General features: G+C 34.9%; 2 protein-coding genes across 12 annotated transcripts; both read left to right on the top strand.

Moving 5' to 3' along the window:
- The first annotated feature begins 737 nt into the window (after positions 1-737).
- LOC100246369 (leucine-rich repeat receptor protein kinase MSP1-like) lies at positions 738-7,683 on the top strand. Of its 11 annotated transcripts, none has more exons than XM_059737032.1 (4): positions 738-921; positions 2,147-2,206; positions 2,517-2,566; positions 3,517-7,683. In XM_059737032.1, exon 4 carries the CDS (start codon positions 3,609-3,611, stop codon positions 7,482-7,484), a length of 3,876 nt encoding a protein of 1,291 aa, XP_059593015.1. In that variant the 5' UTR covers positions 738-921; positions 2,147-2,206; positions 2,517-2,566; positions 3,517-3,608; the 3' UTR covers positions 7,485-7,683. The 11 variants fall into 11 exon arrangements, with proteins under 11 accessions (XP_059593015.1, XP_059593011.1, XP_019075299.2 ...); XM_059737028.1 differs by having other exon boundaries at positions 3,480-7,683; XM_059737029.1 differs by lacking the exon at positions 738-921 and adding an exon at positions 947-1,197 and having other exon boundaries at positions 3,480-7,683.
- LOC100242907 (CRIB domain-containing protein RIC4) lies at positions 7,399-11,110 on the top strand. The gene is made up of 4 exons (XM_002267065.4): positions 7,399-7,488; positions 10,258-10,396; positions 10,498-10,614; positions 10,773-11,110. Exons 2-4 carry the CDS (start codon positions 10,267-10,269, stop codon positions 11,003-11,005), a joined length of 480 nt encoding a protein of 159 aa, XP_002267101.1. The 5' UTR covers positions 7,399-7,488; positions 10,258-10,266; the 3' UTR covers positions 11,006-11,110.
- The last annotated feature ends 5,452 nt before the right edge of the window (positions 11,111-16,562 follow it).

The following is a 16,562-nucleotide window of genomic DNA, read 5'->3' as shown; positions in this document are numbered from 1 at the left end:
CAATCATATTCAATTTATTTGTGACAATTTTATTAATTTATAATAAATTTATTTCTCATTCAAATGATATAAAATCAAGGTAGTTTAACTAGTTTTTAGAATGATAGTTATCTAAAAGTTTTCAAAATTGAATTAGTTTAATTTTATGTGAAAAATTGGATTTGAGTGTTACTACAAAATTAACATTGGAAAGATAAAAGGAGAGATTGTGACTTTTTCCATTAAGATAAAATTAAAAAAGAAAAACTCTATTAAAATAAAATTATCTTAAAAAAATAATAAATTAAAAAAAAAACAAGTTCGTTTATAAATGTATTTAAGAAATGTATAAATGGATTTGAAGTGATTAAAGTTGGGTTCGGGATAGGTTTGGATATTATCTTATGCCGTTGTATCGGGTGGACCCCTTACGTTACCTAATATAGGTCCACTCCAATTAAATTTGATAAATGTTTTTATATTTGTCCATTTTCTAATTTACTTCGATTTATAATAAAGTTCGAAAAAGATTAGGTGAGAGTTAGGGGTGAAGCATTGAAATAGAATGAGTACGTAGTGAGAGCGAGTACAGGAGTTGATGGGAGGCGAGAGAGTAAGAAGAAAGTGGGATTTGAGAGGTGTCTGCAAATGTAACCGTCTCTAGTTTGGACGCATGTGGACAGACAGTGTCACGCCTTCCTCGCCCTCACATGCAAAACGACGCCGTCTACTCTAGGCCCCCACGCCTCTAGACTCTTGAGACGTTGACACCCACTCCCAGAGAGAGAGAGAGGAAGAAGGAAAAAAATATCGCTCAGAGACTCTCAGTTGGTAGCTTTCACCCTTAATACTTGCACTCAAGAGATTCCGCGTAAAAGCCTTTCATTTCATCATTTCATGGCTGAATCGTACGGCATCATCTGACCACCCTCTGCCGTTTGGGTAAGATGCTCTCCCTCCCTCTCTCTCTCTCTCTCTCTCTCGCTCTCGTCTTCCTTCTTTTTCTTCTTTCTTCTTTCTTCCATGCTTCCACAACCCACCACCTCTTTTTTGTAAAGTTCAGTAAGACTGTTTCGGGTTTTCTTTTCTTGTTTGTTTGCTTGGAAAATCTTCGTATCAGCTGCTTTATTTCCTGGTCATTTTTTAGTGTTTTGGTTTCTCGACTCTTCTCGGGCATTTTCTCCACTAAGACGTCGTTTGGCTGCCGAGAAAGCACAAGTAATGGCATCACTGTACTGGTCTACACTTTATGAACTATCTATGTTTCTTCCTTTTTTTATTATTATATACATTGATGGGTTCGTGCGTTTTAGGTTTTAGGTTAGTCCCAGCAACTTTTATCTGAAGCCGTTCTTTTCTCTCTTATTTTATGAATAAAACCAACAAAATGGAGTTCAGTGGAGAGAGGAATGGAGAGATAGGAATGAAGAGATTCTCTCATGCTACTGTGCATAGTGGGCCTTTAATTTTTATTTTTATTTCATTTTTTGTTTATTTAAACTTCACATTCTCCCCCTTGTTTGAATCTTTCTCGAGCCCAATGCCTTTGTATAAAGTATCCAGCTTTTCAGGGCTTTTCTCGTTCTCTGCACTCCACCACTCATAACATTTCTGGGTTTTCTCCCTTTTTCTCATAGCATTTCTGGGTTTTCCTCCAATGCAGCTTGTTGTTTGTGCGTCAGGGGCTGTTCAGTTTTTGAGCTTTGTTTTGTTTGTTGTGGGTGTCTTCTTTTTCAGCTATTGAAGATGGGCATGGGTTATTGACTTTGTTAGGGTGTTTTTCTTCTTTATTTTCAGCTTTTATCAAGGGGAACTGGCCCATGGTACAGTTTGTTTAATGTTGCATTAACTGCCATTTGTCATCATCTCCAGTTTGCCTTCCAAAAAATGATAGGGTTTCTCACTTTTATTTATTTATTTATTTTAAATAAAAAAATTCTATTTTATCCTAGTTTATGAGAAACTGTAAGAAAATTTTAAATTCTGATTTAATATGTTGTCTCTTTTCCTTATCTTGTTTAGTTTAAAAGTACATATAATGGCAGCAGCTGAAATATTATTTTTAAGGATTTTTTTTCTTAATGTTTGTTAGGTGATTTATTTATGCATTTATTTGTAAAGACAGGGCAAAAGCTTGCTTCTAACTCAAGACATATGATTGAATTAGGTGCACTGGAGGGAAGCTTTTTGTTTTATCTGGGTTTGAATCTAATATTGTCAACAAATTGTAATTCCTATTCCTTTCCTATATTTTCTCATCAATCAAACAGGGTACTTACCTTCTTATTTTGTTTTCTTTCTCACAATTTTGTTTCCAATTTTTCTTGTAAACTTTCTTATTATTGTAGTGGATTCAATAATAAGTCTGTAATATAATTATAATTTGATTATGCCCAAATGCTGAAACCTGTAAGGAACTCAATGTCTGGTATCTATAATTGTACCATTGTTTTTTTCAAGGGTTTCAGAAGTATGGCTGTGTAAACTCTCAATTTTACAGAATTGCTAATGTTCTCTCTTTGTTTGTTTTCATGCAGGAGAATTGTTGCTGTTTGGAGTGAAGCTTTTATTGGGTCTCTAATTTCAGGTAGAATTCATAAACTTCCCTAAATTGTGAAAAGAATTTAGATGCAATTCTGCTTGCTGTGAAAAAAGGAGCTCAGTTGATTTTGAAATTGCTTTTGTAAACCTTGACTGTTGATGTGAAAAGCTTGGCAGCTACTAGTATATATGGGGCCCAAACCTTATTCCTTTTGTGGCATAAAAATTTTTATTCCATAAACTGATGCACTTGGTGATGGGGATAACTTTAACTTTTATAAAGAAATTTAAGTGAAAAGAAGAAAAAAAGGAAGGTGTTTTAAAGGAAAAGAGACTTGTTGGTTGTGTAAGTTATAACAAGATTATTCCCCTTTTTTTGGTCTTTTCCATATACTTCATGCAAAACATGGATTTGAGAAGAACTCAGGTTCTCTGTCCAGATTTATATTGTAATTTTGTTATCAGTGGATGGGCAACACCATTGAACCAATCACTGTTGCAGGGGGCATCATCAGGAGCCCTGTTTGTTCCAAGACTTGTATCTAGATGCCAATCCTAGGTCTGGTGATCTGCAACCAGGGGTCAGCAATATTTTGCTTATCCTTCTGTTCTTGGCTGATTTAACTGGTAAAAAATTGTGATGTCCATATTCCAGTTCTGTTCATTATCAGATGGAGTTGAATTTGCCTGCTATTTGACCCTGATTTGTCCATTTATTTAACATTTTTTGTTTTGTCATCTTCATGACTTGATGCCTGGCATCTTTTTCTGTTATATTGGTGTTTTAGGATGGTCTTTCATTTTTCCTTAGGTTCAGAAAAGGAAGAACGTAAATCCTTCAGCCAAATTTACTAGAAAGGAACTGTTAGTCCTCTTTGCATAAATGTTGTCCACTTTCATATATATTAAAAACAATATATTTGATTTAAATTTGAAATTTATTTCCATTACTGTGATAGGAACAACATTGGTCATTTCAACTTTTCACTGCTGCAGAAATTTTCCTGTAGTCCCAGAGGGAAACGTCTCTTGAATTGAGAAGTTTCCACTTCTTGAGTTGGGGTCCCATCAGCAGAAAGTGGTGCAGAATGTCGAAGTCAGCTCCAACTCTGAAAGCTTCTTATGCCCTTATCATTTTCATATTATGCTTCTTCCGTACATCCTTCTCAAGTGCAACCCATTCTGGTGACATTGAGTTATTAATCACTCTCAGAAACTCTCTTGTCCAAAGAAGAAATGTTATTCCAAGTTGGTTTGACCCAGAGATTCCACCATGCAACTGGACTGGTATAAGATGTGAGGGTTCTATGGTCCGTCGAATAGATTTATCCTGTTCTTTGTTGCCTTTGGATCTTCCATTTCCAAATCTTACTGGGGAATTGAGAAATCTAAAGCACCTTAATTTCAGCTGGTGTGCACTCACTGGTGAGATTCCTCCAAATTTTTGGAGTCTAGAAAATTTGGAGACTTTGGACCTGAGTGGCAATAGGTTGTTTGGCGTACTGCCATCGATGGTGTCTAACCTGAAAATGCTCAGAGAATTTGTGCTTGATGACAATAACTTTTCTGGCAGCTTACCCTCCACCATTGGTATGCTCGGAGAACTTACTGAGCTCTCAGTCCATGCAAACTCATTCTCTGGGAATCTTCCATCAGAACTTGGAAATCTTCAGAATTTGCAGTCCCTTGATCTTAGCCTAAATTCCTTCTCTGGAAACCTACCTTCCAGTTTAGGAAATCTTACGAGGCTCTTTTATTTTGATGCCAGTCAGAACAGATTCACTGGTCCCATTTTTTCAGAGATTGGAAATTTACAGAGGCTTCTATCACTTGATCTCTCATGGAACTCAATGACTGGACCTATACCGATGGAAGTGGGCAGATTGATCAGCATGAATTCAATTAGTGTGGGAAACAACAACTTTAATGGGGAAATACCAGAAACAATTGGCAATCTGAGAGAACTTAAGGTACTTAATGTCCAAAGTTGCAGACTGACTGGGAAAGTTCCAGAAGAAATCTCTAAGCTGACCCACTTGACTTACCTAAATATAGCGCAGAACAGTTTTGAGGGTGAATTGCCCTCAAGCTTTGGCAGGTTGACAAATCTAATTTACCTTCTTGCTGCCAATGCGGGACTTAGTGGAAGGATTCCAGGGGAATTGGGTAACTGCAAAAAGCTCAGGATTCTAAATTTATCCTTCAACTCACTGTCTGGTCCATTACCTGAAGGTCTCAGGGGGCTGGAATCTATTGATTCACTAGTACTTGATTCAAACCGCCTGTCAGGTCCAATTCCCAATTGGATTTCCGACTGGAAGCAAGTTGAGTCCATTATGTTAGCTAAAAACCTGTTTAATGGGTCACTTCCTCCCCTTAATATGCAGACCCTGACCTTACTTGATGTTAATACCAACATGCTTTCTGGTGAGCTGCCTGCAGAAATATGCAAAGCCAAATCATTGACCATTTTAGTGCTATCAGATAACTATTTCACTGGTACTATTGAGAACACCTTCAGGGGATGTTTGAGTCTCACAGATCTGTTATTGTATGGCAACAATCTCTCTGGTGGATTACCTGGTTATCTGGGAGAGCTTCAGCTGGTTACGTTGGAACTGTCAAAAAACAAGTTCTCCGGAAAAATTCCTGATCAACTGTGGGAGTCTAAAACCCTTATGGAGATATTGCTCAGCAACAATTTGCTTGCAGGTCAGCTTCCAGCTGCTCTTGCTAAAGTTTTGACATTGCAGAGGCTGCAGTTGGATAATAATTTCTTTGAAGGGACCATTCCAAGTAACATCGGAGAACTAAAAAATCTCACTAATTTGTCACTGCATGGAAACCAATTGGCTGGAGAGATCCCTTTGGAACTTTTCAATTGTAAGAAGTTAGTATCCCTGGATCTGGGTGAAAACAGGCTTATGGGTTCAATTCCAAAATCTATATCACAGTTGAAACTGCTTGACAATCTGGTACTATCCAATAACCGATTCTCTGGTCCAATTCCTGAAGAGATCTGCTCTGGGTTTCAAAAGGTGCCCTTACCGGACTCTGAGTTCACCCAGCACTATGGCATGCTTGATTTATCTTATAATGAGTTTGTGGGCTCCATACCAGCAACAATTAAGCAGTGCATTGTTGTGACAGAGCTACTGTTGCAGGGAAACAAGCTTACTGGTGTCATTCCTCATGATATTTCAGGTCTGGCAAACTTAACCTTGCTTGATCTGTCTTTCAATGCTTTGACAGGGCTAGCTGTACCAAAGTTCTTTGCTTTGAGAAACCTTCAGGGGCTTATCCTTTCCCATAACCAGCTAACAGGAGCCATCCCTGTTGATCTGGGCTTGTTGATGCCAAACTTAGCCAAGCTTGATTTGTCAAACAACTGGCTAACTGGCTCACTGCCTTCATCCATATTCAGCATGAAGAGCCTGACCTATCTAGACATTAGCATGAATTCTTTCTTGGGTCCCATTTCTCTTGATTCTAGAACCAGCAGTTCTTTGTTGGTTCTAAATGCCAGCAACAACCATTTGTCTGGTACCCTTTGTGACTCGGTATCAAATCTAACATCCCTTTCTATCCTAGATCTTCACAACAACACACTCACAGGCAGCTTGCCTTCTTCACTGTCAAAACTTGTTGCCTTGACATACCTTGATTTCTCCAATAACAATTTCCAAGAGTCTATCCCATGCAATATTTGTGACATAGTAGGCCTTGCCTTTGCCAATTTCTCTGGCAACAGATTCACTGGCTATGCACCAGAGATTTGCTTGAAGGACAAACAGTGCTCAGCACTCCTACCTGTTTTCCCTTCTTCTCAGGGATACCCAGCTGTGAGAGCTCTGACCCAAGCCTCTATCTGGGCTATTGCACTGAGTGCCACTTTCATCTTCCTAGTCCTGCTCATATTTTTTCTCAGATGGAGGATGCTGAGGCAAGATACTGTAGTTCTTGACAAGGGAAAGGACAAGCTAGTGACAGCAGTTGAGCCAGAATCCACTGATGAGCTGCTGGGCAAGAAGCCAAAGGAGACACCTAGCATCAATATTGCAACATTTGAGCACTCTTTGCGGAGGATGAAGCCTTCAGACATCTTATCAGCAACTGAAAACTTCAGCAAGACTTACATTATTGGTGATGGTGGGTTTGGTACAGTTTATAGAGCCTCACTACCAGAGGGCCGAACAATTGCTGTCAAAAGGCTCAATGGAGGACGTCTGCATGGTGACCGGGAATTCCTGGCTGAAATGGAGACAATTGGAAAGGTTAAGCATGAAAACCTGGTCCCACTCCTTGGCTACTGCGTCTTTGACGATGAGAGGTTTTTAATATACGAGTATATGGAGAATGGGAGTCTTGATGTGTGGTTGAGGAACCGGGCAGATGCAGTTGAGGCACTTGACTGGCCAACCCGATTCAAGATCTGTCTGGGCTCAGCCAGAGGGTTGGCCTTTCTGCATCATGGCTTTGTTCCCCACATCATTCACAGAGACATCAAGTCAAGCAATATCTTGTTAGACAGCAAATTCGAGCCACGGGTTTCAGATTTCGGCCTAGCAAGAATCATCAGTGCATGTGAGAGCCATGTTAGTACTGTTCTTGCTGGGACCTTTGGATATATTCCTCCTGAGTACGGGCAGACCATGGTGGCAACAACCAAGGGTGATGTCTACAGCTTTGGGGTAGTGATTCTAGAGCTGGTGACAGGGAGGGCACCAACAGGTCAGGCGGATGTGGAGGGTGGGAATCTGGTGGGGTGGGTGAAGTGGATGGTGGCAAATGGGAGGGAAGATGAGGTGCTGGATCCTTACCTTTCAGCTATGACAATGTGGAAGGATGAGATGTTGCATGTGCTTTCAACAGCTCGATGGTGCACTTTGGACGATCCATGGAGGCGGCCTACCATGGTGGAGGTGGTGAAGCTGTTAATGGAGATTAATCCCGCGACTAACTGAAACTGTAAGTGACTATAATTACATATATATGTAGTTGACCTATAATTGAGAATCTACACAAGTATGTAAATAAGTGATTTGGAGTAGAACTGTGCTATGAAATTCAATATAACATCCTCTGAACTCTGCAGACCACCATGGAAATGGGACTGCAGCTTCTCTTCTTATGTCAAGAGGAGGAGGATGCTAAGTTTGAGAATTGGCTGTATGTTTTTAGTTGTGTTTATAAACCATAAGCATCCATTGAGACTAGAGACTGGTTCCTAGACAACCAAGGGAGGGAAACCAAGTGCCTGTGTGAGAATGTTTTCAAAAACCATTCTAGAAAATAGATTTTGTGGTATGAACTCAACCTGTTTTTTGTGTTTTCAAATATTTTTCATATTTTTATAATTATTTTCTTAAATAGTCTTAAGAAAAATAATTGAAAATAATTCAAATATATTAGGTGAATATATGACAAGTTCTTTAAAACTATTTTCTATTAAAAAAAGCATCAAATGTGTGAGAGAGTCTAGAAAAAGATTTTTTGAAAACAAAAAATCGTTGTCAAATAGGTCAGAAGATTTATGCTGTGATACTCAAGGCACTTCTCTTCACTTGCATTTGTTGACGTTCCGAGACTAAGTGATATTTTTGTTTTTAAACTTAGGTGGTATTTGTTTTTTTACTTAATTCTAAATAGAATCTGAATCCTTAATAGTGTTAAATATTATGTTATTTGTTTTTGTAGTATTTTATTTCTAGTAAGTATTAAAAAGTAAAAAAAAAATCAATATGTTATTTTTTCTATTTAGAAAAAATTACATATTTTGGTTTTTTCTATTTAGTAAAAAGTTTATAATAAGTTATAAAAAAAGTAAAAAAACAAACAACCTAAATTCTAAAAACAAATCATTTTCAGTAAAAAGTCAAAAAAAACAAACACCATCTTAGTATAAAAAACAATTTGTTTTTAAATTTTAGATAATTTATTTTTAAATTTTTTATTAATTTATTACTTATTTATTAAATTTTTTGATAGAATAAATAGAATGCTAAAAATAATTTATTGATTTTTCTTTATTTCTTTATATTAAATAAAAATAAAGTATTAAAAAAATAAACAATTTAATATACTTAATATTATTAAGAAGTATTTAGTCTTTAAGTTCTTTTAAGAATTAAGTAAAAAAAAACAAAACTAACACCATATGAGTGAGCTAGTTGTTTAGTGTAGGTTTCCCATTTGGTATTATCGCTAGACTTTTGTTAACAAATCTTGATCAGACGGTTATTTATCGGGATTATTTATTGATAAATATTTATTTCAATAGTGTATATCAGTTATGAATGTATTGAGACATATTGGTGAAAATTTTATCACAAAATATTATTGATGTAAAAATTGATGAAAACTCATAAAAATTAAAAGCTTAAAAAATGATATAACCTTATCATACCGTGGAGGCTTGGGTATCAGTTGGGACCCTGGATGGAAAGGTGGGATGCACAAACACGTAATATCAAAAGATTATTTACCACTCTATCTCAAATGGTGGGAGCTTTTGCTTTAACGCCATTTTTTCCTTTTTATCTATTTATTTATTTATTTATCTTAACTTTCCCAGCTAACGAGCTCGCCACCCTTGAAGCTGCAGTACTTGATTGGCAACTGGCCATCAATATATCCAATATTGAAAATAAGATTGATTAATTCCATTAAATTTTATTTTAATATTTTAATATTTTATTTTATATAAATTTAATATGATATAGAATTAGCATTAAAATATTTCCCTTATTTTAGTCTCTTTTTTTTTGGTATTTATTGGAACTTTGGATTCGGGTGTTGAAAATTGTCTTCAACATTAATTTGGATAGATGGATACATCAAATATTGTGAAAATGTTGAAGAGTTGGACCAGGTGGTTGATGTTAAGTAAGAAAAGGACTTTTTTTTTTTTTTTTCCTTATGATTTCACATATTTGCTTCTAATGATGAGTTGGATCAATCATTGTGTAGTAGGTCTTTGTATAATGATTTAATCATACAATACATGTTAACAAAGTTGCATCAATTGTTATGTGATTTTGAAGTGAGGTATTATCATCCATACACTTAAATTTCCACCTTCAACATCAACTACAAGAGCTTAATCCCATTAAAGGAGCCCACCCATTGACATGAAAGAAATTGAAATGGGCAAATGAGTACTTAATGTGATGATAAATTTAAAATTGAATGAAAAAAGATCGGTTTTAATTACTACTAAATGATCATATAAAATTAAACAATTCCAAAAAAAAAAAAAATCTCAAAAAAGGGGAAATTCTCACATCTTCACTTCTTAGAAACCAAGTCAAATCCCTTAAGACTCACTCAAAGACTGATATTATGTATGTTATGGAGGAGTTGAGATTAAGGAAAAACAAATGTGCAAAAATGGTTGGCTTGATCTACAAGAGAGGCAAAGTGAAATTGTGGAGGAGCCCACATTGTCCAAGGACACAAAAATTGGTTAGTGGGCTAATAATACTAGTAGACATAATTCTAGAGATTAGAAGGAAAAAAAGTAGGTTGAACTGCAGAGTTTTAACTAACTAATTAACAACCCCAACCCACTCCATGCTATGTACAAATATATAGTAATATTGTCACTACCAAACTCTTTGGGTGGATCCTTTTTCCATCATACACTTCCATATGTAAAATCATTATGCCTTGCTAGTAAAGACAACAGTTGCCCGATATAACACACCCTATCTCTTCCTCCTTTTTTCTATGACTTAGGCTAGGGATATGAGGGATCGTATGGAGAGACTAGTGGTTCTTCCTTTCACCATGGGCTGTGTGTCTGAGTCAAGTGTCTCTGTGGGTGGTGCACTCCAGTTGAAGAAACCAAAATCTGAGCCAAACCCACCTGTAACAAGTCTCTATCTGTCTATCTATCCCTCTCTTTCTTGTCATTCTCTCTCTCTTTCTCTTCTTCTTTGTGTATGTGACTGGTTTTTTCTCTTTTGGTTTTCTAAGGAAGAAAAGAGGGAGAAGAAAGACCATCTGGGTTGAGATTGAAGGCCTCTTTTAGGTTCTCCAGTAGGCTACAGAAATTGATCAGAACTACTCTCAAAAGTTTCTCTCACTTGTTTGGTAAGTCCTTGATGATATTGAGTGAATTTCTATATAATTTCAATATACTGAATGGAATAGTGAGGTTCTTTTGTTTAATTTGTGATTATAGAATTCAATTCTTCCTTACAACTTAACTTTTTTTTTTTTTTTTTCATTGTCTGATGGAAAAATTGTAGTTTACAAAGAAGTGATGGAGATGGAGATGGAGATAGGGTTTCCAACAGATGTGAAGCATGTGACACACATAGGATGGGATGGGTCTTCTACCAACCCCATTAAAGGGTGGGAAAACCTCAGAACTCCTGAGTTGCTTGCTAATTTTCCTACCATTTCTCTAAGGCAATTTGAGCTTGCCATGGCTGCCCAAGCTCATGACCCTCTTCTTGTCACCTCCTCCAAGCTTATTTAATTTAAACAATGGCCACCATGATGATGATGATGATGATGGATATTATATGTTGAAATGATGGTTTGATAATGAGAGTGATGATCATATGATAATGGGTGTTATTCTTTTATGTGGAAAATGATGATGGTGATGATTATGCGTATTTGAGTTAGCGGTATGTATAGAAGCTAAAAAACTCACATGAGATTGAAATTTTATTTATTTATTTTTTGTAAAATTAATCCCAATTCACATGTAGTGATGTGATAATGGTAATGATTTTTTTAGGGGGGAGGGTGGCCTTATAAAATGCATTAATATATGAGTTTATGAAGGTGATTAAACACTTAATTTGGAGGGGTGTACGTTAATTTATGTATGCTTGAAGCAAGTATGGGAACATAATAATTGTTTAAAGGTCCACCCGCATTACTCATGTATGGACCAGCTAGAAAAGACCCCCTTTTTTTTTGTCCCTGGCTATGTGATTTGAGGTCAGTCATTATCATTTATACACTTCAATTTCCCAACAAGAATATAGAAATATTAACAACCAAAACAATGTTAGCAAGTGTGTGTGCATGCGTGTGTCTACATCTATCTATATATATATATATATATTTTTCCGATTTAATTATAGTATGAGACTAATGTATTATAGTGAATCAAGTTTTAATCATTATTTTAAAATTTAAAATAATTATACTCGTTTTTACATAAAATGTTGGAGTTTTAAATATTGATAGGAAGATATGGACAGTTCGAAGCTACTTGATGAAGAAGAAGCATTGGATTTTGCTTGAAATAATATTTTTTTTAGGTTTAATGAGAGGTTTGTGTTGAAATTGGAACAATAATTTTTAAAAGATAATATTAAATATTATGATGTCAAAGGTAGATAACATGTCTTTAATTTATTAATTTAGTCCAACAACCGGAATTGAGGTGTAAATGTGTTGATCTAGTTAGCTCAAGCTTTTCTTTTGATATGTGACAAACCCTACTATTAGTTGGGTTGAACCCATAATTGAAGCCCTAACTTGAGGAGGGCACAAAAGAATTGCAAAGTATATTTGGGCCCTTGAGCCTGAACATAGTTACCCAACTAGAGTGGCCACTCTCATAGAGCGAAGTAGTAGTGTTATAGGAGCGAAGGAGGACTAGTCAAACTCAATGACCAACCAAGATGGTTGTCCTTCTAAAGTTACTCAATCCTGTTAATGTAAAAAAAAAAAAAAAAAGGTACAACCTAAAAAGTTGGTGATAGTTACAATGAGTAGGAGCCAACTTATCCTACTCATAAGGGGCACACTTGACCATTCTTGATCATTAATAGAGATAACCTTGACATGTTCTCATTCCACCTAAAAAACTATAATTGTTTTAGTCAATGGTGCCCAAGGGAAATTCTTATGCCAACACAATAAGCATTAGCTCAACCAAGGTTACACAAATAGTGTCCAAGTCACCTATAAAAGACATTCAAGTCCTAGAAGTCCTATTTATTCTCACTTGAAAAGCTACTTTGAGATCACTACTTCATTCTTGAGAGAAGAGATTGTGTAACTAGCCTACTACCAATCCCTTTTTTTTTCATCATGCTTCTACTAACTTGAATATCGAAGGGGCGTAGTTGTGCACATGGAAGAAAATATCGGTAATCACGGATATATCGGTATTTCGATTTTACGGATATATCGAAGATATATCGGTGGATATTTTGGAAAAAAATATCGGTAAGTTTAAAATTGTTAAAAACTCGTGAAAATGTAAGGAAAACCTCATAATAATATAATTAGAAATATAATAGACATTTTAAAGTTATTTTATTGAAAATTTTGATATATGTATAACATGATTTATCATATTTGATAATAATATCGTATGCATCGATAAAAATATGAATTTTATAAGTATACATTTATTATTAAATTACACCTAATATTATGATATTTGATTATAATATGTCTAATTTTAAAATATATATTAGTATTAAAATATGATCCATTTAATTCAATTGTATTAAATAATATAAAATAAATAATGATATATATATATATATATAATTTTTTAATATTTAATTAATTATTAATGATATTAAAAACATTATGAAGAAAATTATATAATTTTTATATTTTTGGTAATTAATTAAAAGACTTTGCATTTAATTATAAAATAATTATAATTAATTTGTGCTTAAAAATATTCTTATATTTTCTTTATATAATGAATTTAAGTATATATATAGTTGTTGCATATGATGTATCAAAGGGCAACTTAGCCCAGGTGGTAAGCGGGTGAACCCCAAACCTTTTGGTTTGGGGTTTAAATCCTCTCAGCAACAAATAAAGGTGAGGCACTGTAGCACGCGACTGTAGCATCACTGTAGCGGGTCTGACTTTGTTGACCCGCGTTGACCACGCGATATATCGTCGAAAAATCGGCGATTTATCGCCAAATCACCTATATATTCCGAGAAATCGGAGATTTCTCGTGATAAATCCCGAAATATCGTGGGACCGATATTTCTCCATGAAATATCGTGTCGAAACCCTTCGATACACGATATTTTCTTCCATGGTTGTGCACCACCCTTCTACCCTTTGTGTGCAGCCTTAAAGTAGTGTTTTTCACATGGTCATCAACCAATTGGGTAAGTAGCTGTTGGGCTCAATTACCTATCAATCTGATCTAAGAATTCATGTACCAATAATTGACGCCATCTTTAGGAATGAATAAAAGGCTATGAAAAATTTGATGGAGACCACTCAAGCCACAAGCACTATGGAGGAGGTATGGGTTCCAACCTTAGTTGTGGAGGAACACTTGGTTGCTATCTAAGAAATAATTGGTAGGGGTTAAATGGAGGAGATGTGTAAAATGACCAAGAAACTTAGTCATGAAAATGAAGCCTTTGCCGATCAAGTTAGCATGACCTCCTAGGCTCATATAGTGGTGTTATAACCCTTGACTAGCCATACAACTATTGGGAACACTACCAAACCACCTAGGCATGTGCCCATATGATGCAACGGTTTAATTCATCAATCGACTATGTCACATCTTGTGGTGCCACGTTGCACACTAAAAAATCTAAAATAAAAAATAAAAAATCCAATTAGTGCACCCTTACTCCAAACTAAGTAGCTTAGAGCCCTCTACTTGCATACTTCTACTTAGCCAAATACTCATGGTGTCACTCATCTGCAGGCACATAAGAATGGGGCATATGATATTAGGTAGGTATTAGACTCCATAATCGGAGCCCACCCTCACAAGGGTACAAAAGCTAGACAATCCTCTATGGTTGGGTAGATGACAATGAGCCTAGAGCAAAGTAATTCGGGGATATGTTGGCAAATGGAGAACTGTAAAGCATAGCCAAACCCTCATGCTCAGAAATAATTACTTGACTATAGTGGTCACTTCAAGAAGCAAAGTAGCATTGGGGGAGCAAAAGAGGACCAAAAGAAAAAGAAAAAGAAAAATCTATCAATAGTTACTGAGTACGAGCCAACTTGTTTTGCTCACTAAAGGGCACGATGGTTGTTCCTAATCACTAACCATGATAGCTCTAACCACCCAATGGGGGGTTGAAAAATTGTAGTTGTTTAGCAATTGGCCCCTCCAAAGGATGCTAAATGTTGAGATAGTAACCATCAATCGAACCAAGGCTGGGATCACCTATAAAATGCATTATGACTCTAAAAGAAGGGCAAACCTATTCATTCCCACTTGAAGAGTTACCTTGAACCTCATCTATTTCATCTCTTGAGAAAAAGAGATTACGTAGCTTGATATAGTGCCATTCATTTTTCTAGTCATCCTTTTTGTGTTTGTGTGTGTGTTAAGCCATTATTGACTTAAATATCGAGTTGTAGATAGGTTTCACCCACCTACCTTTAAAGTGTAGAAGTTTTATAGAAAGAAGCAATGTTATTTGCACGATCGTCAACTAAACAAGTGAGCAATTGTTAGGCTTGCCCATCTATCAACCTAATTTCAAAATTTGTGTATTGTCAAAGTGTATGAAAGGTAGTTATTAGTTTATTTTTAGAAATATAATATTTTATACAATATTTTTTATTCGTACTAAAACCACTTGTCAAAAGTTGATTTTAGTATAAATTTGTAAATCATGCTCACGCAAAAAAGATGATTTCACTTGAAATAAGAAAATTTAAGGGATGAAAACCAAAATATCCATTAATCAAATACAATTTTGATATATAAAATCATTTTTTTGAAAAGATAATTTTGAAATATCATATTTTTATAAATATTTTATTACACCTTCCTTGCGTAAAATCAAAGTTTGGTCCAACTTTTAATAAATAAATTCAACAACAACTACATTGTATTAACAATCTATTGACTCATTATAACTCACTATAATTTAAATAAATGGATAATTCTGTTTATGGGCCTCGAGGTTTTAAAATTTGTTTAATACCCCTTATTTTTTATTAGAGAGGAGATGAGTAAAAATATCAAATAAGAAGAATGGTAATATAAATCAATTTTATTTTAATAAACAAAAAATAAATTCATATAAAAATTATTTTAAATGATTTTTAGATTTTTAAAAGTTAAAAGCAGAAAAATTGAAGAAATTGCTCTAAGAATAATAATAAATTGCTCTAAAATCCCCGGAAGTTAAAGATGATGCAAAACTGTTAGCCAATGGAAACAAAGGTCCAAACAAGAACATCTCCTCTCTTTTCTTTTTCCCCAAACACAACCCAGAAAATGCCCCCCAAAAGTTATAATTTGCAATATTAAAATTTTCAATTGAACAGGACTCGAAACAAGCTACCCACCACCGAATCTTACATTCGGCGAGGCATTTTTCTCCCGTTTTTCTTCCAAACCAAACAGAAGGGCAGCGGGAACAAAACCTGAAGTAACCTAAAATGAAATAAAAAATACCAGTAAATTAAGTTGAAAAGAATGCGAGTATAGATCTGTTGTTTTCCAAATCAAATCAAATGTTGATGAATTAGATGGAAAGAAGGTGTAGATGTGAGCATCATAGCGAGCCGAGAGCGTATTGAGAGATGCAATTGGCTTTCTGAGATGCTATTTCAGTATGAGATCCTCAGACACGGCCGCCGGAGATCACTTCTAAGCTGAGACCTAGCGACTATTTTGCGTTTTGAGGACCTAGGGTTTTTCTCCTCATCAAACTCCTATTTATTGGTCATTCCCAACCAGGGTTTGTGTTTGTAGACATTGTTCGTGTGTTTTTTTTGGACTAGTAAATTTCTAAGGTGAAATTATTTCCAATTTTTTAAATCTAACCATTCCATAATCCAACTTAAAAAATAACCTTTTTTCGATATGAATACTCCAAAATATTTTAATTATTTACATATAAATTTTAAAAGCTTATTTGAAAATTATTTTTGAAAACAGTTTTTTATAATAAATTTATTTAAAAATTATTTTATAATATTTTAATAAAATAAAATTTTGTTTAAATTTTAAAATATTTTCTATTTTTTAAATATATTTTAAAAATAATTTTTACACAACAATGTAATCCTTTTTTATATTTATATGATTATTTTTAAAATAC

The sequence above is a fragment of the Vitis vinifera genome, chromosome 5, assembly GCF_030704535.1.
Source record: "Vitis vinifera cultivar Pinot Noir 40024 chromosome 5, ASM3070453v1".
In the NCBI taxonomy this organism is placed as follows: Eukaryota; Viridiplantae; Streptophyta; class Magnoliopsida; order Vitales; family Vitaceae; genus Vitis; species Vitis vinifera.
The sequence above is the reverse complement of the archived record's forward strand: the minus strand, read 5'-3'. Positions and strand labels throughout refer to the sequence as shown.